This window comes from Sinohyriopsis cumingii, chromosome 13 (assembly GCF_028554795.1).
Source record: "Sinohyriopsis cumingii isolate HCF-2022 chromosome 13, ASM2855479v2, whole genome shotgun sequence".
NCBI lineage: Eukaryota > Metazoa > Mollusca > Bivalvia > Unionida > Unionidae > Sinohyriopsis > Sinohyriopsis cumingii.
The window spans coordinates 42406037-42433539 of record NC_142973.1 but is presented as its reverse complement, the minus strand read 5'-3'; the positions used below and the strand labels follow the sequence as shown (position 1 = coordinate 42433539).

The 27503-nt window shown below is 33.6% G+C and overlaps 1 protein-coding gene across 1 annotated transcript in view; it reads right to left on the bottom strand.

Annotated features, from left to right (window-relative positions):
- Nucleotides 1-1664: 1664 nt before the first annotated feature.
- Nucleotides 1665-27503, bottom strand: part of LOC149785293 (protein limb expression 1 homolog) — a 50467-nt gene continuing 24628 nt past the window's right edge. The window contains exons 3-4 of the mRNA XM_089979169.1: nucleotides 13819-13959; nucleotides 1665-12943 (exon numbers count right to left, since the gene is read on the bottom strand). Coding sequence (XP_089835295.1) covers nucleotides 12530-12943; nucleotides 13819-13959 — 555 coding nt within the window. The 3' untranslated portion in view covers nucleotides 1665-12529. The remainder of the gene's footprint in view (nucleotides 12944-13818; nucleotides 13960-27503) is intronic.

Below are 27503 nucleotides of genomic sequence, written 5' to 3'. Positions count from 1 at the left end.
TTTCATGGAGAGATCTGGACAGTGCATAGTCTAATTATGTACCAAGTTTCATAGAGAGATCTGGACAGTGCATAGTCCAATTATATACCAAGTCTCATAGAGAGATCTGGACAGTGCATAGTCTAATTATGTACCAAATGTCATAGAGTGATCTGGAATATTTTTGGAGTGCTGCTCCATTAATGAAAATGTGACAGACGGATGGAAGAACAAAGGCAACACTATATGCCCCTAGCACTGTTAGAGTGCAGCATAACAATATTCAAACTTAAGACTAATCACATACACATGTATAACATATACCACTGTTGTGATGGGGCATCAAAGAGCAGACTTGTGGCAGACACATCTATACTATACCACTTTTATGATGGAGGATCAAAGAGAAGAGACAGACACATCTATACTATATGCTCCTACCATTGTCGTGATGGAGCATCAAACTAAAGACTTGTGACAGACACATCTACACTATATGCCCCTACCATTGTCGTGATGGAGCATCAAACTAAAGACTTGTGACAGACACATCTACACTATATGCCCCTACCATTGTCATGATGGAGCATCAAACTAAAGACTTGTGACAGACACATTTATACTATATGCCCCTACCATTGTCGTGATGGAGCATCAAACTAAAGTCTTGTGACAGACACATCTACACTATATGCCCCTACCATTGTCGTGATGGAGAATCAAACTAAAGACTTGTGACAGACACATCTACACTATATGCCCCTACCACTGTTGTCATGCAACATAACAATATTCAACATGAAGACTAGTCACAGACATGTACAATATATGCCACTGTTGTGATGGGGCATCAAAGGGGTGACTTGTGACAGACACATCTACACTATATGCCCCTACCATTGTCGTGATGGAGCATCAAACTAAAGTCTTGTGACAGACACATCTACACTATATGCCCCTACCACTGTTGTCATGCAACATAACAATATTCAACCTGAAGACTAGTCACAGACATGTACAATATATGCCACTGTTGTGATGGGGCATCAAAGGGGTGACTTGTGACGGACACATCTACACTATATGTTCCGACCACCATGTATAATTGTAATGTATAACAATATTCAAACCGAGTACCTGTGACAGACACATCTACACCCCTTGCCGAACAGTGACTCTAGTTTCATACAGATATCTTGAACAGTTTTAAAGTTCTGTTCTAGAAATGCAAGTGTAATGGAACAAAGAAACAGAAACAATAAAAGAAATTTGAAAATAAAGAGTTGTGATATCACAAGGCACATATCCACAACTAGTCTAACATTTCCCCAAATTCATTGAGATGTTTTGGTGTTTTGCTTCAGAAATAGAAGTGTGGAAAATGAATGGATGGATCGATAGTAAAACATGAAAAATATTGAAATAGAAGATATGTGAATAGCAAATCTGGACCAAAAGTCTGATGTTTACTAAGTTTCATGGAGTTATCTTGAATGATTTGAGAGTTATGCTACAGAAACAAGTAATGCTTGCAAACTGAGACACAGGCAGAGTCAGAGGGATAGGCACAAGTTATATTCCACTGTTATTACATCCTGGGAGGATAATAGATTTCATAAGTAATAATTTGCTGACATAAGTTAACTGCTGCCCATTTAGGAAAAGAAAAAAGAAAACAAAAGATGTTTTATATTTCTGTTGTTTTATTTACACAAGACTATTATGCAGAGTTAGAACAACAAAACTATCGACAAACAATAATAAAAAGAAAAAAATAACTGATTTACAAGGACATATGAGAGTAATTAGAGTGAAAATTTGCTGAAAATAAATGTGCTTTCACATTCACAAAATTAGCAAATTAAATAGTTCATTGGTTTTAATGGCACTTTAGACACACTATTGGCTTTATCATACCAAGGATACAGGAACTACCGGTAAGTGGGAATTTCCCAAGGACACACCAGACCAGTTGCTCTAGGCTGCTCTGGGTAGGTATTCAACTTGTGATCCTTGAATTACCGGTACAACTATGATGCTCTACCATCTGAGCTACCTGGTTTCTCAGAAAAATCTACAGATCTCATATGTTTTATATGCATAAAAATCTACAGATCTCATATGTTTTATATGCATAAAAATCTACAGATCTCATGTTTTATATGCATAAAAATCTACAGATCTCATGTTTTATATGCATAAAAATCTACAGATCTCATGTTTTATATGCATAAAAATCTACAGATCTCATATGTTTTATATGCATAAAAATCTACAGATCTCATGTTTTATATGCATAAAAATCTACAGATCTCATATGTTTTATATGCATAAAATGATCCATAAATGATAGGGAGTGTTACACGTTTCATATCTAGCAATATAATGTTACATTAATCCAAAAATATACATTCATAGAAAAACTAGAAACATGTCCATGGAATACAAATGCCCCAGCAGAATACGGTACATACTTATGGATGATATGTGTACAAGGGTAACTCATCTATCCCTAGCACATTCCAAATAGGGGATTTAAGAAAAAAAGAGTAATTAATTAAAGAATAATTCTAACGAGAAAAAGATAACATTGACTGATGATATTTTTCCTTTTCTATAATTTAAAAAAGAAAAAAAAAACATTTGCATAAGACACATTTTTCATATCTGAGATTTAAACATTACAATTAGCACACATATCTTCAAATTCTTCTGGTGTTGTATTGGGTGCTCCTTTGCATAATTGTATGCGCAGGGTATGTTCTGGCACTTATGACCAGAAATATGGTTAAGACTCCATCACAACTCAAATGTTATGGTGACTTTGGTTTTCTGCTGTCTTATAAACAGGAATCTTTTCTTTCAATACAAATAAGCAGTTACCAACACACCTGAACAATGAATTAAATGTAAAGCAAGTTTCTGGTCACAGCACCAAAACAGACCTCAGCAATACTGTTGTACTGCTTTAGTCCTGGTGTAGACGAGCTGGTCATGCAGTTCTGGCCTGGTTTTAGCAAGAAAATTAGCAGAAGCTGAGGAAAGCTAATTAGTGTGAGAAGAAAACATGATTACTGTGCTTATTTTATGAGAACATCTAAATCACAGATGATTATCGTGATCAGGACACATGTCATTTTGGAATCGAATTGTTTCATAGAATAGTGATGTATTAGTTATAAAAAAAGTTTGTTTTATGCACACTATAAAGACGGGTGATGTTTTTTATTTTATTTTTGGAGCCTGAAATGTATCCATGTTTACTTCAAAATGTACATGGAGATACTGCTGAATATGGTCTTGTGAGTAAACACCAGCAGGCCAGTTACATCACACACATTATTGAAAAGAAAAGTCTTCTTAAGTACAATGTACAGGTGACACACAATTTACAACATATATGCATTCCCGAGGTAATGGTATCAGTAGAAAGTTATTGCACTCTTTCGGTAAGCAATGAGATGTACATGCATGCATGTAAGCTGCACACGAGTCACAGTGCTTTCAACACTATAATGAAGAAATAACATTCCTTTGCATAACAGTGCTCATTTTTATGCCATCGATGCGCTGCACCTTTGTTCCACCTACCACATTCTTATGATGGTATGTAGATCTAGATATACCATCACATAAAGTGTTATTCTCATGATTATATGATGACCCATATATGCAGTCACATAATGTGTTATTATTCTCATGATTATATGATGACCCATATATGCAGTCACATACTGTTTTAGTATCCTCATGGTTATATGATGACCCATATATGCAGTCACATCTGTGCTGTCAACCTGGGTCTACTTTGTTTATTTTACTTATATTTGTACAGAGACATTGATCACTGTTCATTTTACTTATATTTATATGTAGACATTGATCTACCTGCATATTATGCAACAAGAGGTCTGAGTTAATGCTATTTGTAGCTGGGTGCATGTGATACAGTAAAATCAAAGTACTACGGTATTGTCTCCCCACTCCACCCCACCCAGACACCAGAAGTGCAAGAAGTACCGTGTTAGGAGGGCAGGGTGAAGCACTCTCAAAACACTGGCTAAGGACAACAATGAACAGAAAAGTCACTTCTAGTACATAACTATGCTCCAGAAAAAAGTTTTGGCTTTTGAAGCCTATTTATTTGCTAGGGTGTTAAAACATGGTACAGTGTGACCCCGCTATAACGCAAATATAACGCGGTTGTGGCATGGCTCCTGAAATTTCATATATTCATTCGCACATTTAAAAAAAAATATTTCTTCAAAGTATGTGAAATAGTGTATAAAAAAGATATTATCGTTTTGGGGAAGAGATCGTGTATGAATTTGAATATAATATGATCGTGGCATGGTTCCTGAAATTTTAAATACACGTACATGTATTTTTCTTGTACCCGGAAAAAAAAATCTTTTTAAAGTACGAGAAATAGTGTGTAAAATGTTTATTATCATTTGGGGGAAGAGTTCGCACATGAATTCGAATATAATATGGTCATGACGTGGCTTCTGAAATTTAACAATTTTACCAGGTACTTGAAGTGTTATGCCAAAATAAACATTATTGGAAATGTTACTTGTTACTGATCCATGAGTAAAGCCAAAGTCGTCTTTGTGATTGTCTTCAATTAATTCTGTATACATTCGTTGCTCAAACAATAGCCGACATGTGTTTCTTCTTTAACTGCATACACAAACAAGCAGCAGACTATGCGGTGGTTGATGAAAGATTCGTACCATATAATAAACATCAAAAAACGAAAGTCGCCAACATGCTTGCTGGGCTTGGCAGTGTTATTAGACGCAATCAATTAACCAGTAAATAATGTCCACTTTATTAGCTGGAAATTGAAAGGGTAGGAAATTGTACATGTGTTCAGCTTAAAAATCTTTATAAAAGTATTTTTCACATGTTTCTTTTGATATTCACAAAATCTTAAGTAAAAGTTATATGCATGCTGAAAGCATGTGTTGTTTGTTAATTATTCTTGCTGTACAAATGAATAGGCGTACAAGTGTTAATTATTGGGAACTTAAAATGGATAAAGGTACATGGAAACACATATGAGAAAATTTTAGCAGTATGAAATTTGTACAGACACCATTCATAGACCCTGGAACGTAACCATACATGTACTTCATCTTTCTTAACCTAATTTTGCAGTTAATGATCTGTGACAAAATTACTGAATAGTTTAAATATGTATGCAATTTTTCTATGGTATTACATGTGTTATGGATTAAATGCATGCCACGATGGTATGATATTAGATGCTGAAATTAGACGCAATTATCGGTGACCAAATTATTGAATATTTTAAATCTGTATGCAATTTTTCAATGGTATTACATGCATTATGGATGAATCGTATGCCACAACGGCATGACAGTAAATGGTGTTGATACCATATTCATGATATGCATTAGACATGAATAAACTTATATGTGCCAATGCGTTGTTCTCTGAAAAAAGAGAAATACTGTAAAACCCCACATCAACGCGACCCCGCTATTAACGCGATCCAATTTTTTTTACCCCAATTATTGTGTTATAGTGGGGTTCACTGTAATTTTAAATTAAACAGATATCGTAAACTCTTCAGCCTTGGACAATTAGTCTAACAACAGTGTGCCTTGGAGATTGAGCAAACTATTAAACAGATTTTTCATTTGACTAGATATATTAAACATTTCTTTCAGAAATAAAAACTTGTTCAAGGAAAGAAATCTCAATACCTATTGATACTGATTGAATATACCTGACTTAGTCAAAAATGGGTGGAAAAATAAATGTTTGTGGATATGAAAGTATTGTGATTTCACTGTTTCATGAAATACTATTTGTTGCCAATGTTGTGGTTGCTAAAAAAAAAAAAATTCTAAGACATAATTAAAATTACCCTTCTGTGGAAATGATAGTACCCTTTTCCAATTCATTGATTTAAGTATTCCAATCAACAAAAACTGATAATCAAGGAAATAAATGAATTCATGGTAGTTTATACATAAAAATGAACTTAAAAGCTTTGAAAATATGTAAACATAATTACAAGTTTTTGCTCAATTTAGAAGAAAAAAATGCAGATCTAGACAAAATAAGATATAAAATATCCTTGTAAAACAAGATCTCACAGATCTCTTATATACTATGATAAGAATGATCTTTCCACAGAACACATGAATTATTATATCTGTACATGGAAAATGACAAATCAATTCAACTTTAGGCACATTATAGGACATAAGCACAATAAAGAAAAACAAATATATCTGAAATATCATTATATACTTTTACAGTCAGCTTTATACACAATTTAAAATTTATATTGCAGTCTATAACTCATATGAATTCATTAATTTAATTAATGCTTACATTTAAAAAGCAAAGAAACAGTAACAATTACATTCCATGGGATATAAGTTATTTCTGGATATATAAACCCTTTGCCAACATGCAAAATATTTTATGAATGACATCATTTGTTATGAGTTAATGGACTGTGCAATAAACAAAGCATGTGATGTAAATGAGACATTAGTTCAGCTAAACTAAAAAGCAAGCTTGCACTCTTAAAGTTCAGTACTGAATCTCTAAATGCATTAGTTCTTAAACAATAAATGACCTGATAAAAGCCACCAACACAAGAGTCCCTTGAAGGGACAGACACTTTACTGGCAAAAATGACATTATAAGAATTATGATGAGTCTGTTTCTTGCCTTCTTTCGCTCATTTTAATTCCTTAGTATTGAAACCATCTTAACTTTTCTTGAAATTTTTAAAATCAAATTTGGTAACAACAAATATCTTTCAGTTAACATTTTCATAAGGTAAATGCGGTACAAACATTGTTGTCTTTTGCACTGACCTTGAGCCTGAGACCTGAGAGGGATTGTTTGTAGGTTTAACAGCACCTTTCATACCTAATTGGTTAGACCATGCCAAGGAAATAGAAACTGAGTGCTCTTCTCCAAGGATACAAATATGAGGCAACTGATCAATGCTGGCTTGGGCAGGTATTGGACCTGCAACCTTTGGATTATGAGTCCCATGCTCTACCAACTGTGTTACTGATATCATGATCTGAAGATCCCTGAATATGTCTCAGATACTATGAAGATACATCTATATGCTAAGTTTTCTTGTCTCCATAATTTAATACTTTTGAAGAAATCCAAATTAGTGAACTGGAATTTCTCAAGGCATTCTTCAGATATACCCACTGACTGGGTTTTACAAATACAAATATTCATTAAGACCCCATCCAAAACCTCAGACCTTGAAATCAATAATGGACTGCGATACACTTTTTAATTTCTTAAAGTATCATTTGTATCTGTAAAAGTAATTTTGTTTACATGCTCAGTGGAGTACAAAAATGCAAGCTGTGAATTTTGTCTTCACTCCAATGTCACATTAGTTTAATTTTCACAACAGGACCCCTTAGTGGCTAGGCTTCAACATTTTTATTCCAGACAGAAATTACATAATTCCAGAAGATTTGTGGTGAAAATTCTATAACAATGACATCATTCATTCAAAGGGATTAGTGAAAGCTCAATATCAATGACATCATTCATACATAGGGATTAGTGAAAGGTCAATATCAATGACATCATTCATTCAAAGGGATTAGTGAAAGCTCAATATCAATGACATCATTCATACACAGGGATTAGTGAAAGCTCAATATCAATGACATCATTCATTCAAAGGGATTAGTGAAAGCTCAATATCAATGACATCATTCATACATTGAGATTAGTGAAAGCTCAATATCAATGACATCATTCATACATAGGGATTAGTGAAAGCTCAATATCAATGACATCATTCATACATAGGAATTAGTGAAAGCTCAATATCAATGACATCATTCATACATAGGGATTAGTGAAAGCTCAATATCAATGACATCATTCATACATAGGGATTAGTGAAAGCTCAATATCAATGACATCATTCATACATAGGAATTAGTGAAAGCTCAATATCAATGACATCATTCATACATAGGAATTAGTGAAAGCTCAATATCAATGACATCATTCATACATAGGGATTAGTGAAAGCTCAATATCAATGACATCATTCATACACAGGGATTAGTGAAAGCTCAATATCAATGACATCATTCATTCAAAGGGATTAGTGAAAACTCAATATCAATGACATCATTCATACATACGGATTAGTGAAAGCTCAATATCAATGGCATCATTCATACATAGGGATTAGTGAAAGCTCAATATCAATGACATCATTCATACATAGGGATTAGTGAAAGCTCAATATCAATGACATCATTCATACATAGGAATTAGTGAAAGCTCAATATCAATGACATCATTCATACATAGGGATTAGTGAAAGCTCAATATCAATGACATCATTCATACATAGGGATCAGCAAAAATCAGTGACATCATTCATACAAAGGGATCAGCAAAAATCAGTGACATCATTCATTCAAAGGGATTTGTGAAAACCCCATATCAATGACATCATTCATTCAACAGGATTAGTGAAAATCAATGACATGATTCACTCAAAGGCATTTTTTAAAACCCCATATCAATGACATAATTATTACAAAACGATTAGCCAAAATTCCAAATCAGTGACATTATTCATTCAAAGGGATTCATGAAAAACTTCATATCAATGACATCATTTGCTCAAAGGGATTTGTGAAAACTTCATATCAATTACATCATTTACTCAAAGGGATTCATGAAAAACTTCATATCAATGACATCATTTACTCAAAGGGATTCATGAAAAACTTCATATCAATGACATCATTTACTCAAAGGGATTCATGAAAAACTTCATATCAATGACATCATTTACTCAAAGGGATTCATGAAAAACTTCATATCAATGACATCATTTACTCAAAGGGATTCATGAAAAACTTCATATCAATGACATCATTTACTCAAAGGGATTCATGAAAAACTTCATATCAATGACATCATTTACTCAAAGGGATTCATGAAAAACTTCATATCAATGACATCATTTACTCAAAGGGATTCATGAAAAACTTCATATCAATGACATCATTTACTCAAAGGGATTCATGAAAAACTTCATATCAATGACATCATTTACTCAAAGGGATTCATGAAAAACTTTATATCAATGACATCATTTACTCAAAGGGATTTGTGAAAAACTTCATATCAATAACATCATTCATTCAAATGGATTAGCAAAAATCAATGACACCATTTACTCAAAGGGATTCATGAAAAACTTCATATCAATGACATCATTAATTTAAAGAGAGTAGTGACAGATTTTGTTTTAATATGGCCATTATGGCTGCCATATTAGAAGCCTGATCCTCACAATTTTCATTGAGGACCTGCTACTGAGGACCTGCAACATGTGGTCATGTTTTACTGAAACTCCATCTCAATACTAACATCTACTGAGGACATGTCATCAAAGCGTTTTACTTACTGAAAACCCCATCTCAATACTACATCTACTGAGGACATGTCATCAAAGTTTTACTTACTGAAAACCCCATCTCAATACTACATCCACTGAGAAGTACATATAAAAGATTTTCAAGGTGACTGTCAAGGCAACCATTCTGAAGGCAAGTCATGATTTTAAAATAGGTTAAACTACATATTGCTGTAAGTGTTTTTGCAAAAGCTCCACATCAATAGAACCATCTTTTTGGGAGCTGTACCCATTACAAAATTTTCAAAATATAGCCACCAAAGCAACCAAGCTGGGAGTTCATATTAGCACCATTTTCATTCCAAACCAACAACAAATTGCGAAAAAAAACCCCAAAAAACAAATTAAAACCCTGTATGAATCTATTTGTGTATAAGAAAATATGATGAAAAAATAATTGCAAAGCTGGCTCTCCACCCCATGGGTCCATCTGATGAGGCTTTGATCAGCACCATTTTTATTGTGGACACACCAAGCATCATAAGAAATGTTTCTGTTGAAACCACAATGTGTTCATAAAAAAATTTCATTCAGGAGGAGTAGCCATGATAAAATTAAGATGGTCAGAAAAACTATCGTCACTGGAGAAACTACTGTCACTGGAGAAACTATTCTCACTGGAGAAACTATGTATCATAGGAATACTTTAAATGAAAACCACATGCCAAAGTCACAATCCATTTAGAAGTAGCTAAAATAACTGCTGATACTGCAACCATGTTGGCAATCAAACTGGCATTATTATCATTTAGGTTGATATGACCATCTGTTCAGGAAAAGTGAAAGTAAGATTTTCAAAATGTCGTAAGACTTGTCAAAACTGCAATAGTAAGACCATGGTGGTCATGTTGGAACTAGTATTGGCACCCTTTTCATTTAAGAACATTTACATTTCAAATGACACTGTTTAGTCAAAAATTGATGTAAATAGGACTATTCTTTCAGGAGATGTGATAACAAGTGTTATAACATGCTGTCCACATTTGACATTACATTGGCAACATTTTTATTTGGTGCCATTTACATTTCAAAAGAAATTGTTTAGCCAAAAATCCATGTAAATATGACTATTCTTTCAGAAGGAGATGTAATAACAAGCATGATAACATGCTCACAATATCTGATGTCACATGGCAACATTTTTATTTAGGACCATCTACATATCATGAGAAGTCTTTTACTGAAAACCCCATGTCAGTATAGTTTATGATGTCTGGGGATCACCATTTTCATTTCGAACCAACTAGACCTCAGGATGAAATTGTGTGCCAAGATTCATGACTCTTCTCTGCTTAGTTTACAAGCAGTAGTGATAACAGACAATGAATGCTGGACAGATCCAGGACCACTGCATAAGTTTTTCTGGTCTTTGACTTGTAAAGCTATAAACACATTGTATTGGACTCGCCTCATGAAAAGTACGAGTAACAATAATTCAAAAGAGAAAGAACCTATTAAAACTCTATGTTGAAAATTGAATACCAATTTTAAAAGGGTGATAATATAACCAGACATTTAATCTTGGAACCCAAAATCCAACTGTTATCATGCACTGTTTGCAGACACTAAAATTAGGTTTGATATTCATGGATTTAATTATAAGAAATAAATTACAATATGAATCAAGTTTTCACTATATATGAACTGCTTAAATTTTCTCCCTTGCTTGAGTGGGTTTGTCTCCCCATAGTAGAATTTTGCAACATAGTATCTAACTGCAAGATTTGTTAAAAACAGTTGACAATTTATCGACATAAAATTGTATTTATGTGAAATAATAATAAGAAATAAGCAGATAAAGTAGTTTAATATCAAATAGTATCAGCTAAAATAAACAGATGCTATATTTTCACCATGTATTGCTGAGGAAAAAGCTAGCTATACGGCTAGTAATTCCTTTATTAGAAATAGAAGCAACCTATTATGACAGTAAAAGAGTAAATATGTCTGCAATACTAGTATGGTGAAATATCCCTCGAATTAAAAGAATTTGGGAAAAGGTTTTTTTTTTTAACCATGAGTCAAATGTACTTTTCTGCCTATCTAGGAAATAAGCAAAAAAGGAAAGAAGGAAAGAAAAAAAAAACTTACTGATAATAAATAATGGACTATAATTGGATGACCACAAAAACTGTTAAGGAACACAGTGTGTTATTTTTGGTTGTTTTGAAAGCTACTTAGGTAGGTTAAAGTTTCCTTGAAGATTAAGGTGAAATTATTCATAAATGACAGCAACGAAGTTCTTGAAGTTAACTTGTAAGTACAAGGTTGTGCAAAACGTGGTGCCCCACCTGTGTTATCATTCTATAATGTACTCTGACTGTACATGAATTGCAAAAAGAACATCAACACACTTTACCATAACATTTTAACACATACTCATCCTGTTGATGTCACTCGTAGAAAAAAGATCTGCTAAAAACTGGCTACCCTTCCCCCACCATCTTTAAGTGAAATATCTAACCGTGTATCAATGCAGCTGCCTTTTTTGTTGCTGCATTATCAGATTAAACTATAGTTCAACATAACCATGTGGATACATCATTCCAGTATTTGTGAGAAAAAAATACTTCACCATGTTAATACAAACCTTGACAACATGATAGTTCAGTTTTTGCAGTAGGTTAATGAATGTAAATTACAGTTAAAACTAAAAAAAATTTTTTTAGAGACATGGTCCTATGTAATGGAAATTCCAGTAAAACAATATGCTCCATCAATACAAGACTGATATCAAATTCAAAATATTACCAATTATGACTTGCAAAAATGGATGACTGATACAGGAATTTCCATCATTTGCTGCAAACTGTAACTGAAATTGAAATTCTTTTTCCGAATCAAAATAACTGAGCATGTTGTCAAGGTCTGTAGATATAATTTTTTATTTTGTGATGTATTTTTTTCCAGAAAACTGTAGGGGTTTGTCTTTTCAAACATTTTTTTTGTTAAAGAGACTTTAATTCTTCGTGCATGAAAATTTAGAAACTTGACGTATTCCATACACTGAAAACAAATTCAAAACAATATGTACAAATTGTTTGCGTTAACGTGGAAAAAATCTGATGCATCTCACGCCAAGCTTTCTGCTGGTCCAATCTGACTTAGGGCTAATGCCAGAATATCTCTCTTTTCTTTGAAAAATCTCAACTCCCTTCCCGCTAATCTAGCAGTTTCTAACTCCTTCTCTGCAATAACCAGTTCTTTTGCAATTATTCCATGTGCTTCTTGTTCTCTTGCTATCCAATCTAAGGCCATCTGTGAACGCATGTCATCATCAAGGGCTCTGTGTGAATAATGTGCCAGAACTTCCTGTCTTGAACAATTCCGTTCACGCATGGCTTTAAGGCTGCCATTCCAGTGCAGCAACTGGAACACTGTCATTAATTCCTGGAACTCCAGCATTGTCCTTCCCCTGTTGGCTTCCAGCATGAATCTAAATGCTCCAATTCCTGTGTTGGGATTATCTGCTTCATCAATGTTTCCCTACAATAAAAAAAAAAAACTTGCAAGATGGTCACAGCACACCAAATTTATCATAAATCACTAACCACCAAAACCTCCACTCCCTTTAGAAAATAATATTAAACTTGTATGTTGCACTTTAACTTTCTACATTGTACATAACAACTAGTATTCTAAAAAAAATACATTTTGTCAAATTATCTGCAGTTGGATACAATATTTTGTAATGGTTCAAGAGAATTAGCATTATTAACTAAACAAAATAATTCCATCTGATTTTTACTTTTTTAAAACAGGTTATTTAATACTAGGTGCACAAGTTAAACCATGTATTATCACTATTGGTGTAAATTAGTCTAAATGTATATGATACATAAAACTGTCATAAATATCAAGTAACATTAATTTCCCTCCTAAGCCACCTTGTACTGATCTTATTTTTGATAAAGGTATCATTTATTACTTGCAGTAAGATACAAGCCATTAATCACCTTATTTTAATTATTGACTAAAAGGCTATATCTTTAAAAAGACACCTTATAAATGTGCCGTTAGTCACTGCTGTTTTCTTTCACTCTAAAAGTTCCAGCTCAAAAACAATATGACAATGTGTCTAAACTGGTGAGAAATAAATAATTAGTGTTCTACTTTGTGATCTAAGCAGTAAGTCCAAATGTCGTTGAAAAAAAACAACAACTTTATCAGTAAGTGAAATTAAGCCAAAATAAAAGTCTAAAACAGATATGCTTCCCAAAGCCATTATCATTTTCTTTTATCTTTAAAATGAATATGGAAAAGCTTTTCATACATTCTCCTACAGAGCATACCTGGAGAATTATCTGCAGACTAAGACAATGAAACCCAAAACTGCTAAGACAGAAGCTATTTAAACATACTTTGAATGAAGCTTGGGCATCACTGACTGCCTTTGCAATAAATTCATCTGAGATTTTTCTAGAAGGATGCTCGTTGAAGACAGAATTCATCAGAGCAATCTTGGCTGCACTTCGCCTGGCTTCAGCTTTTGTAGGGCAATGCTGCGGGGAGAAAAAAGTGATATATTAAAAACAAAATTTAATACTATTTGAAAATTTATTGTTCTGCATTATTAAATGCCAGGAATTCAACCCACAGTCATCGTGTGACTTGCATTTCATGTGGAGTCTTATCGTTCAATGATCACTTCATGGCATTACCCTTTTCATTGTTATTTATTTTAACCCCTTTTGTGTTTATGAGATATGCATTATGGGTTCGCAGTTATTATAATGCATTGGTAACTTGAACAATTACTCAAATATTGCAAACTCAGTATTTTTCATGAGTTGTCAATATTTGCAGATTTCAATACTGATACAAACCACAAATCTAGATTTAATAAACCATGGTTATTATCTTTCTGTGAAAATAATATGTCCCCTTAACAAATCCATGAATTTAGCTACCAATGAAAATGTCATTTTTCACAGAACCAAACAAACTGATAACCAGTGGGAATGAAGGAATTTACAGTTCTTTGTATCACTTCAATAAGTTTTTAGCATTATGCCTTCACTAGACTGAGTCCTGGAATTATTTTTAAAAAGTGAGAATTTAAACTGTTCAGAGCACTTTGAGTTGTAGCAGCTCAATTATATTTATATTTGGATTAGTCACGCAACTGATGTAAAACATGTAACTTTCACTTTTTCCCAAATGTTGATTACCTTTTTTGTTTTCCTGTTTGTGATAGGCGAATATATGCACAAAGCTTGAGATGGCAAATTTTTGGTAATGTTGACTGGTCCACTTTGGTCAAGCTACCTTTTTTACTTTTATTTGAATCTGATAGATTTCCGAGGTCCATTTCATTTTATGGATATGTATTTGCTTGGATCTATCATGCAGTCAAATGTAACATACCTGATCTTATCACAGAACATGAATTTTAATGCATGGGAATAGTGGACAGAGTGTTTGTTGTCATATTTATGGGTTTTGGTGGGGTAGATTTTATTTTCAAATTTACCTTAAATAAGGTAGGATGGACAAACAAACATCTTAACATATATTCTACCTTGTGGCAGATGTATAAAAATGAGTAAGAAATGCAGCTTTTTGTGTCTTAAATGTTGGTACTCTGGTTTTCTGTTCTTCTTATGACAGTGCTTAAAGGTCACAAAATAACTTATGCAATTGGCATAAACAGGTGAATATTAATAAGCATGCATTGTTAAGGGACCAACCATTTATTCCTTGAAGAGGCCCATGCATTTTCTTTCTAACCAGTTTCTTCTTTTATTCCACAATAATTTAAGTTTTTTAAGAACTAGTATGATGAATAGAATTATACATTTTTTCTACACATCAGGAAATAAGTATTTTTGAGTTTCATGCTATTTTTGGTCATAATTACCCCCCCCACCCGCCCCAATAACTGTTTCCCAAGGAACAAGATACCATTTGTCCATATGACTGAATAGTTCAAAGAAGTGGATTATGTATATTCAACATTTTACTAAATATGATGAACATAAATCAGTCTAGTGATGTTCTACTGTTTCTGGTGTGATAAATCAATTCAGGAGTTTGACTCAGAGTGAAAACTTTTTTCATACTACAAGGAGGGGTGGTTCATTGGTTAACATGCTGGACTCTCAACCAATAAAGTGCAGGCTAAAATCCTACCATTGGATCAGCCCAGGTTAGCTACACAATTTCATATAAATAAGTACTTTTAAGGGTAAAAACTGATCTGAATTATGTAATAGCTGCATCCACCTGCTACTCTTGCATTGCCTTCCTTTCTTGGGATGCTAAGTCCCCATTTGATGCCATGTCTCCAATCAAAGCTAATATTCCTTCTTCCAATTTGTAACTTAAGGCCCAGAATTGAGAAGAAATTATTTCTCTTTTGATACCGACAAAGAACATCAGGTGGAAGATTTTTCTGTTGTTGTTGTTGCAGGGTTTAACGCCATTTTTCAGCACACGATAGGCTATACATGGCGGCCAGTATTAATGGTGGAGGAAGAACCCAGGAAAACCCCGGAAAGAACCACCGACCCACGAGAAGCTACTGGCAAGCTTTCTCACATACCGACATTGGCTGAATCCGAGACTCGAACCCACGTAGACAGAGGTGAGATGGCAGTGATCCGTAACGGATAGCGCTTTAGACTACTCGGCCACTCAGGGCCCCTTCAGGTGGAACAAGGGAAACTCTGCAATAATGGCAGGTCAGTAAAGATGAGGAGGAAAGAAGAGTGAGGGTTTGATCATATGGTTGTCACTAGTGATCAGAATACAAAAACTATGAGACTTATGCACCCGTGGAGGGTTAAATACACTGTCTACAATTCTAGGTTGTTTATATGAAGGGTCATCTCTTTCTGAGATCAGTCTGATGGAAGCAATTGGTAAATTTTGTTTACTACCATGTCAAACATCCAGGTTTGTGATGATGACACATAACCCAACAATACAAAAGCTGCTGGGGACCCTAAAGGTGGGGAAGGACCCATCATAGCAGATTCCTCTAGGAACACATTTCAGTCTGCTATGATGGAAAGGACATCATTGTCCTGAGCCCACTTCCAAGGTGAGACACAACTGTCTGTGACTCCCTCACTGAAGAGAGAAACTTTCAATGGAATTGCCATCCTGTATCTGGTCATATGGGTTAATGGGACTAACTCTAATAGTTGTCTTACAAGGTTAATGAGATTGCTTATCTCTTCTTGACAGCACTGGAAGAGAGTGTTGGGCACTTTAAGAAAGTGGTGGCCATACTGGATATCAGATCAGCACCACTGTCATTTAGGATCAAGCAGACATAAGAAGTCTTTCAATGAAAACAATGCTGATATGACCATTCACTCATGGGTAGTAGTGATAGCAAGATTTTCAAGATGGCCACTGCTGTGGTCATACTGGATGTCTGAGTAGTAGTATTTTTATTTAAAACTCACTAGCCTTGGGATGAGTGTGTGTGTTTGTTTGTAAAGTTTCACGGCAATCCTCCATGTAGTTTAGGAGCAGCAGAAACAATTGGACAGACGGTCAACATACAACATGCCTTCCCATAAGCTCTTTGAGTGTATGATCAGTAGAGCTGTTCAAGGGAAACATATTCAGAAGTGAATCTTAGCTAAAATTAGATGATAAAATGACTAGCTCTCAAACAACAACAAAAATGCATTTACACACATTCATGCACCTAAACTGCTTAATTCTCCTGGACTTTTAAAAAAATAATTTTGTCAAGCTGCTAGAAAAATGATAAATTTTCATGACACAGAACACCAAAACCAATTGGCAAGGACAGTCTCAAGGATTATATTTCTTAATCATATCTAAGTATGGATAAGTTTAAAATGAATTTTAATGAGAAATTTGTATGCAGTCAGTCATTAGTCAATAAGATGTAACCACATTATTGGGATAATAAGTGCCATGTTTAATAGATCATCATTATGATAAACCACTAATATCCTACACAATATTCTATGGATTAACAGCACAAGACATAATACAGCTAGTTCCCTTTTCACATGATTTATTATACTGCTTTAATTCCAAGCATTTGAAATATGAAACGATACTTTACAAAGCAAATTTTATAATGGATGAAAGCATTTAAGTGTTTACACAAGAAAATTATTATGACTGACTGACTAGATCAGGAGAAGTAATACAATTGGTAAAACAAAACTGGTTTGCTCTTGATTAAAAGGGAAGATATGGTGGCCATTATCTACTGAATTCAAAGGCTGACCTATTGTCGCTGGGAAACATTTTTTCACACAGGTACTTTATTTGCCCTCCTGGCATGTATGTTATATCTTCAATATCTGAACTTTTTGTACTGTTTTTGACCTTGCTCCAACATACCTGACTGATAAAAGATCTCCAGCATATTATACAGTGTAGCAACAAGTGTCATGCTAGTATGTATTAATATTTAAGAATAATTTATTAATTTTTGTTTCCATTTTGGACTTCATTGGCTTAAAAATAGATAGACTTAAATATCAGGAATAAAGTCCACTCATGCCCTTTATTTCCTTGATTGGCAACAAACACTGTATAAAAAAGGAGATCATATTTAATTAGCATCTGTTTCTGGAGAATTCTCTAGCATTTCTGTTTTATCTTCAGAATTTTCTAACATATTGTTGAGCATTTAACATTGAGTTTATAAGATGTCAATGTAGGTCTGCTAAGATTCTATGGTCTTAAACTAATAGGAAAGAGAAAAACCAACAAGTTTTGAAAATTCAACAAATAATTTATTTCCCTAGAATGCAATGTATAATTTAAACAGAACTTACAGTATCATAAACTAAATCCCAAATACAGCAGTACTAAAAGTTCTATCACAAGTCCAAAAGTATATAGTTCCAACTGAATTCAAGTGGTATTCCAATTAAATTCCAATACTGAATGTGTTGATCTGCCTGCAGTCTCGAATGTGATAGGTAACAATGGTCTGGAATGTGGCATTATGTTAAAAGTCTGTTTATGTCTCACAATAATATAATCCAAATGACCTCAAATGAATTCACTATAATTCCAAGTTAATGTTTCTGTCTATGAATATTATTGAGCACTTTCTAATTCCACTGAATAATAATCTGAATAAATAAATCCACCCAAATGAAAAACACAACAATAAAACTGATTCTGCTTCAGACATTAAGGCAAGAATGAATAATCCTTAAGTAAAAGGTTTATATACCCCTCCACCTGACCTAGGTCACAATTACCATTTTCTGAAAATACGTCAACTTAATGGAAAATTTATTTTCTGGAACTTTCTAAGGTTAGAATCAACACTGTCTCTTTACTCAAACTGAAGTAAACATTTTACAATTAATAATGATCTGAATATTTAATCTAAAGTCATAGAGAAATATTAGCTGTGCATTATTTTATTTACAAAATAAATGTCACTGGTCAGGTAGACCATTAACTTGATTTTGGACTAAGGTCAATTACAAACTACACATACATATAACATATAATAACTGAGAAAATCCAACAAAGCAATACAAATTAAATATACATAACAGGTCAAACAAAGTCAACTGGCAATCTGACCTTTCTGATACAGTATAAATTAGTACCAAGTACCGCAGGGAGCTATACTAGCTCAGCTGGTACAGTGACAGACTCATAATCCATGTCAGTTTGCGTCAGTGTGTCCACAGGAAATTCACTTAACTGTCATTTCCTCTGCATGATATAGGGAAAGATGTATTAAGTTACTTTCAGAACTAACAAAATACAAGTGTAATCATAGATAACATTGCTTACCCCTACTACCATTAGTCTCCTGTTCCCATTAAAAACATGCTCATACAGAAAATAAATTTAGACAATAGAACCTAAGCTAGTAAAATATGAAAAATGGATCATAGTGACAATAAAAACATGAAATACCAAAATCAACCAAAGTCAAACATGAATTATTGGTCACAGTGACCAAAACTTGTGATGCCAACTACTCATCATGATGCATCCCATGAATGTATGTATGTATGTATGTATGTGTGTGTGCATGCATATATGTATGTATGTATGTATGTATGTATGTATGTATGTTGGCACATCAGCACAATCCTGGCTATACAGTGTATATTAAAAGTTAAGAACTAACAACATAACTTTATCATTTTTAAAACCACTTTGAACATAGACCCTTTCATATAACAGTAAACATTTACTCAGACAAGATAAAAAGAAAACATGTTAAAATACTTTAAAATGTATATTTAACAAAAGATAAAACTTCAAAGGTAAAAAAATAATGATTAGTGTAGCTTGACAACATAAGGGCAGATAATGAAGCACACACATATCCCTCCAGCTGAATAGCACAGACAGCTTTCTTTCCATTTCATGGTGAATCAAAAATTCAAACTTCAAAAGGGACTGTAATTCAGATTTTGACTTGGTCTTCACTATTTTTGTCAATCATATCTGACTGCCATTTTAACATTGCGCCTAGACAGTGTTGGATAGTTGTTGTTGTTGTTATAGGGTTTAATGCCATTTTTCAGAACAAGATAGGCTATACATAGTGGCCAGTATAACTGGTGGAGGAAGAACCAGGGAAACCCTGGAAAGAACCACCGACCCACAAGAAGCTACTGGCAAGCTTTTTCACATACCCACATTGGCTGAGCCTGAGACTTGAACCCACACAGACAGAGGTGATATGGCAGTGATCCATAATGGTGAGCACTTTTGACCACTTGGTCACTCAGGGCCCTGACAGTGGTGGATGGAAAGATGGTGGAAATAATCAGAAAGAAATCAAAGTCCTTGGTATGATAGCCTTCTGAGACAAATTTTTGGGGCAACACAATTTTTGGCAACAGACAAACATTTTAAATCAAAATATGCTGAAAATACTTTTATTTTGTGCAATCCTTTAAATTTTCTTTTCAATCAGTACACAAATTAATGGAAGGTGGGTTAGTAATTTTGAAAAATTGTCAAGATTTGCTACTGATAGAGGGGAAAAAAAACGAGTAAATGTACTACCAAAATTATCTTCTGGCTGATCTTTGGAACATCAAATATTGGTTTTGAACTTTAATGAAATTTTTGGTTTTAATTGTCACACTGAAAATTCTTCCAATTATTCTGAAGAGAAAACCCTACTAACTTAAGATGATGAAACTGCTCAATTAAAATCAAAAACAATCCCGATTGTTAAAATTATTATTGTTGGGGATCTAAATACTTATACTGGTTGTAAGCCTGATTTTATTGAGGTGATACCTAAAAAGAGCTGTATCAATATATATGACACTTTTTGCTGATTCCTGTCTGGACACTGCAATGAATGTAATAGTAATCCAAATTCTCACTATTCAGAGAACAGACACAATCACACTAGAGCCTCTGTACAACATGCTTTTCAAAATGTTCTACATGAAAGCTTTCTCAATTTCCATTTTAAGATGTTATTTATATCATAAGTGCATCATACTTTGATAATGCTTTGAAAATACTGGCACAAGCTCTACATCATGCTATTGAAGATGCTGGGATGGAGAAAGCTAGAATGAAATATATCCACTGCAAAAGAGCTTGGCAAGATTATCATGTAAAAATGCAAACATGATGACTGTTAGGGAGCTGGGAATTTTTTTAATCTGTCAGTCTTCAAGAGCATATTTAATAAAATAATATTACAAAAATTAACTTCAACAATAGGAATTCTGTAAAATGTAAATGTCTTGCCTCCTCTATTGGTATAATCCAAAAACCTTTCAAACCTACTAGAGCAAGAAAAGAAGGTCATGCTTTTATCTATGTTAAGTAGCACTGTCCAAGAGGAATAGACCCATCAGTCAGAGCTCAATATAATTGTTGTGTTGAATGAGTAACGTACCCATCATATTGAAATTTAACAAGTAACCAGCAATTATCAGTGAGTAGAGCACTTGAAATTCAGACTTATTATACTTTTGATTATACTTCAAATTCTTGGGTTGTGCTTGTTTGCTATAGTTCACACACCCTTTGAAATGGTATAGATAGAAAATTATTTTTTATTTTATTTTTCTAAAGGCATGAGGAACATATATGTCAAAATAAATTGTACTTTGGTTTAAATTTTTGGAATGTGCTTTATGCTTACTTCATAAAGGACTTTGTTCTTCTGTATCCTGCTTGACAATAAAAGTATACCACAGTAACTGAAATCTTTGCATGTTCTTCATTGTCACCTTTTACTAAGATCCATATGCCCCACCTTGATATTTTATCAACTTTTGTTGCTCTCAGGCTATGTTACAAGTCAGTCTGTAGTAAAGTAAGCATGGATTAATAATGAAGCCCAGCCATTATCGTGTAACCTGAAGGTTCCAGCCCAAGTCAGGCAAAATGCACAGATTCTTTCCCAAAAAATTATAATTAAAAATACCATTGGTATAAAATACAGCTTGATTTTAACTTGTCTTGAATTTAAGAGTCTGAAGGAAAACTCCATGCTGCTATCACCATCCATATAGGATTATTACCAATAAAAAGATTTGCAAGATTACCACTGAGGTGGCCATTTTGGAAGTTAAATATACACAATGTTCACCTGGGACCAACCTGATATCATAAGAAGTATTTTAGTGAAAAGCTCCTGATGACATGAGGAGTAGCAATATCAAGATTTTCAAGATGGCCACTTAGGTGGCCATATTGGATATTGGAGCAGCACCATTTTCATTTCGGACCAACTAGAATGTGCGATGTGTGTGTAAAGTTTCATAGCAATTCTCCAAGTAGTTCAGGAGATGTATCAATAATAGATTGTGCCAATGGATGGATGTCGGATGAAAGACTATCCAATAAGCTTTTGTAGTCTATAATCAGTTCAGCTATAAAAAAAACTTGAAAAGTAAAACCTTACTGTTCATCAAAATCAACCACACATCTAATGAACCAATTTCATTAAAACCATCCAAACGGTGTGGGTGGAAATGCAATGGTAAGCTTTGCCATGGACTGCAGAACGATCCACAGGGGCAACAACAACAACTGGGCACTTTGCTGAAGGGCTAGGATAATCACCCTTGGTAACTTTTTCAAAAAGCTGACAGAACCATGGTAGTGAATTACAGTAAGTGATTATTCAGTTCAATAGAACTGACTTATGATAATTGATGCTGATCCAGATAAAGTTGTAAGTGAATTGAGCGCTACAACTCTCTTGCCTATCGTCGCCTACCCTTACAGATGACAAATTTTAAACTGGTTGGACTGGAATAATTTTGCCCTTCATTTGATTATGGTACATCCTACTAGATATGTGTCCATACAACAGACCTGCCCCTGCCAACATGGTACAACTTGAGAAAACTTGGCTGCATTTGCAACAGCAAAGATCAAAGTCACATGGGGACTATAGTTCTCAAAAAGTTTTTTTGCTAATTAGTGTCCATTTGTCACTTCTGATCATGACATATTTGTCATAAATTTCATTTCCATAAATTTAAAAGCTTTTAAAAGAAATCACATATTAAAATCAAACTGAGTGTGACATGTTATATTAAAAAATTCATGACAAATATGTCAAGAATGAAAAGTAACAAATACCCACAAACCAACATCTATCTGTGCAGCTATTGTGCAAGTGAACTAAGTACAGCTGATGTAACATTATGTTTTAGACTTACTATACATTATAGTGTAGCTTGCATCTACTGACTGATGATGATTTTGTCCATACTCTTTTTGGAAATATTATGTATTTATAGTTCTTATTAGTAATTATCATATAATGTATTTTCACCTCTTAATTGTGCATCACAACTGTTGCTTCCATGTGGAAAAGGTATACACTATAATAAATGTTTGACTGCCACCTGCTTAATGTATTTTTTAAAATCCTTTTAGTTTCCTACAATGTGCAACCACAAGATAATTTAAGTGGATATACATAATTTATTAAAACTGAGTAATAGGTCAGAAATGCAGGCTCATGTTGATCTATTTGTCAGGTTAGTCATCTTACTTCACTGCTGAGCTATAAAATGTACATGTAACATACTGGACATGTGACCTTTCTTTCAAGTCCATAGAGCTATATATACATCTACCTGTCTTCACCACTGATAAAGATGTATAGTGTAGCTATGTATAGCCCAAAGATACAAGAATTTTCATGATTTTCCTGCCAGACCAGATCAGCTGCCTCTGTGGAAAGGCACTTGCATCTAACCCCCATCCTCTCAGTAGGACACAGCCAAGAATATGTTGCTGTTAAACCAACATAATCAAAACAAAACAAATTCCATAACCAGACCGTTACAACCCTACTGTATGTGATCATGTCAGAAATAAGGAAATGATGCCAAACAACAAGACAATGGCCTGCCGCAGATGATGCAGTACAGAGAAATGTAATTTTTACATGTCATTTATCAACTTGAATGTTGAATACAAGTATACTGATAGAGAGATGTCTGCTGCAGAGGATGAGCTATAATGATGTAATGATGCTTTCATTAAACGCATTTTAAGATTTTGAGAGGAGAATGATATAAACTGGAATTCCAATAGTAGGTGAACTTGGGCAACACCAAATTTTTCAACAAATTCATGGATTTTTTAAGGATCTAAGCAACATTTCAAATTAATGGAGTTTTCAAGGCAACCCCTCGAATTTAATTATTTTTCAAAGTTGTACTAAACATCCAATTTAAGTGACATCAATATTTATTTGTAAATGGAAAATGTTGATGTCATTTTCTACTTGCCCCATTAACATTCCTAAGATATGACAACCAGATGATGATAAGATGATATTTTTTACCTGCAAATGCAAAGTTTTAATCACCTATATGGGCACTTTGCCCACTGAGGCATAAAACATTCTTCATTCAATTCATACTAAATGTGGCTCACTTCAAAGCACTAATAGTCTCAATTATATAAATATTTTATTGAAGATAAGTCATTTCATGACACATGGGTGAAAAAATAGGCCAATTTTAGTGTAAATTTTTTATGAAAATTGTGAAGGAACTTGTATGAAACCCCTGACATATTAGTGTGCCAAAATTTAGTTACCATTCAACAAAATTAGCCATCAATATTTCAATATGGAATATCAAGAAGTCCTTGACTTTGATGTAAACTTGAAATTTGATTTCTGTGAAGAAAAAAAATATGAAAAAAAAAAAATAGGAAAGCATGATTAAATAATCTTACTTCAGAATGAATAGAACTGCTTAATATCTCACGCATTTAAGATAAAACTGCACTATTTACATCATAGAAGATTAATGGCACACACACTTTAAAATTCTTATTAAACAAACAGAAGTAAAAATTTCTTCTGCTGTGTAAATCTTGATATTACCTGCCCGAGATTGGTGCCAAGTAATTATTCTGTTTGTCATGCCAAGGTACAAATTCCATCCCCGTGATCAAAATGTACTCTCAAATGAACTCCCTTATATATGTACACAGGATAATGTATTCTTCTTATGCAATGTTGCTCTTAGCATCACAAAGGTAACTGTGGACTCCCGTCCTCCAAATGTCAGGTACACATATTTTGAGGTGACAAGGAAAATAGTATATATATAGTATTTAATGCAGTAGTAATGCTAACAGAATGATATAATTTTACTTTGTCACCTAACTTTGCTGTATGAACTATATTGCTAGCTTTTCCTTGGATACTTACAATGTACATTATTGTAATAAACATATTATTAAGTGCTCAAGTAATTCATGAAAGTATTAACGTTTGAATATCAGACAGCTCTCATTTAACATTAGTGTTCACTCATTATCTACCAGCATTTACTGTAATAATATCCATTTGTCTGAAATTATTTTCTTTTTAAACTAGTAATTCAATATTACACGAGAAAGTGAGTATTTGCATCAATTTAGTCCCTTTTTCATTAATTCATCTTGAAACATTTTAAATAATCATCACTGAAGGTGCATCTTTGCTAGCCAGTGTTCTGATATATGCTATTCTGGTCTATGGCTGGTAGGACTAACAAATTAATCAAAGGGATTTGCATTCAACTAATTTTAAAGAATTATAAATAAAACCATTTATTTTTAACTGAGTGTTGAAACTATATGTTGGGCAAAAAGGTCTTAAAATTAGCCATTGTGGTAGCCATACTAGATATCAGATTTGTACCATTTTCTTTAAGACAAACTAGACACTGAATGACTTTTGATGAAACCCCATGCTGACATGATCCCATCTATTAAGGAGAATCAGTGTCAAGACTTTCAGTATGTTCATTGTGGCAGTTACATCTGAAGGTCAGACCAGCACTATTTCAACAGAGTTAGCCAGATATCATAATCAGTCTCCTGGTGAAAACCCCCATACTGATATGACTTTTCATTTAGGAAGAGCAGCAGTATCACCATTTTCAAGATGGCTGCCATGGTATTAAAGTGTTTCAACAGGGGTATTGTAAACAGAACTTGTTTGGTCAATATAATTACTCTATAACCACAAAACACAATACAAAAGGTGTCTATATTTATCACCTGGACTTATCAATAATCCTTTAACAAGTGTTGGTACTAATAAACCTAAGATCAGTCCCTTATGCCATGTGATTTGTTTTGTCCTACTGGGTAAAACAAAAGATTGGAAGTGTCAACCCAAATTAAGAAAAAAATGATACTAGTTACACGAACTAAATTGTATTACCATCCAACAAAATTTACTTGAGTACCTGAGCAAATGAAACTTCACCATCCATCTTTACCAGAAATGTATGTTACATGTAATTAGGTGCTATGAATTTTCTAAGTAGCAAATCAGCTCGTCATAAATTATTATTAATTTTGAAAACAACAGAATTAAATAAAATACTTTTGTTGGGTAAGTTGTAAAGTATGCATGTAATTTTCTCAAGGAGAAAATGAGTTTTATAAATAATTAATTTTCGAGGAAACAAGTTAAACACAGAAGGATAATAGGTTAGTTCAAGTTTCGTGAGTTTCAAATAGCATATTTTCACAAATTCAACAGAATAACCATATGCGAAGTAGCTTTAAGCACAAATTAAACACCATATATATATATATATATATATATATATATATATATATATATATATATATATATATATATATATATATATATGGATACATACACACACACACACACACACACACTAATTACAGCATATACCAGTACTAACAGCTCACACTTCATTATCTATGGGGGAAAAAAAATCACTGAATAAACATCAGCCACTGTATCAATCATATTTCCCGGAAGGCAGGAATGTTTCTGACATAAATAATTCCAAAACTGCAGAATACACAGGACCAGCTTTTCTGAATCCACAGAAAATTTAGTCTGGTGTTTAGACATCTCATTAGTTCATTTAACATGAAGAGGGTTTGAGTCTTAATATTTGAAGGTCCACTGATAAAGACCACTGACCAGTTGTATCTTCCTTTTTCCCCTCAAGGTCTACATTATCTTCTGCTGCATATTAGTTGTGCAAATGTGATTTCAGTAGAATATGTTTCTACTAGTATGTGTGACAAGTCTAATGGTTGGAGTGTAAATGGTAATTCACTGAAAAATTATGTCAACTAAGATGCATAAATGTGCTTAAATTACTGCTTGGCTTGGTGTTTTCAATGACTGGGCTCCATTTGATGGTGAGTGCTGACAAAATAAAACAGTGCAAGGGATTGATCTTGGCAAATTCATTCTGGTGGTATTATGTTTTTAACTATTCAAGCAACCTCACTTTGGTGTTGGCATAGTTTTGTGCTTTTTTATTCATTACTTTGGGAAGGGGTTAGTCCACAAAATTAAATACCCGTATATTTTAACTTTGCAAGGCAAATACATGAATTTATGTACACATTTAATCATGTCTGGTGGTATTGTAGTTGTGTATGTCTTAGATGCGAAAATACATTTGTACATAATTTTCTTAATAAAAGTAATTATTTTGTCTGGTTTTGATAGTGGGGTACATTTGTATTTAATGTTAAATTCTTAGCAGCAATCCCTGTTAAATATGGTGTTTACATACGCCCAGTGGGGGATATTACATCCAGCAGTTCAGGTTGTCATGGA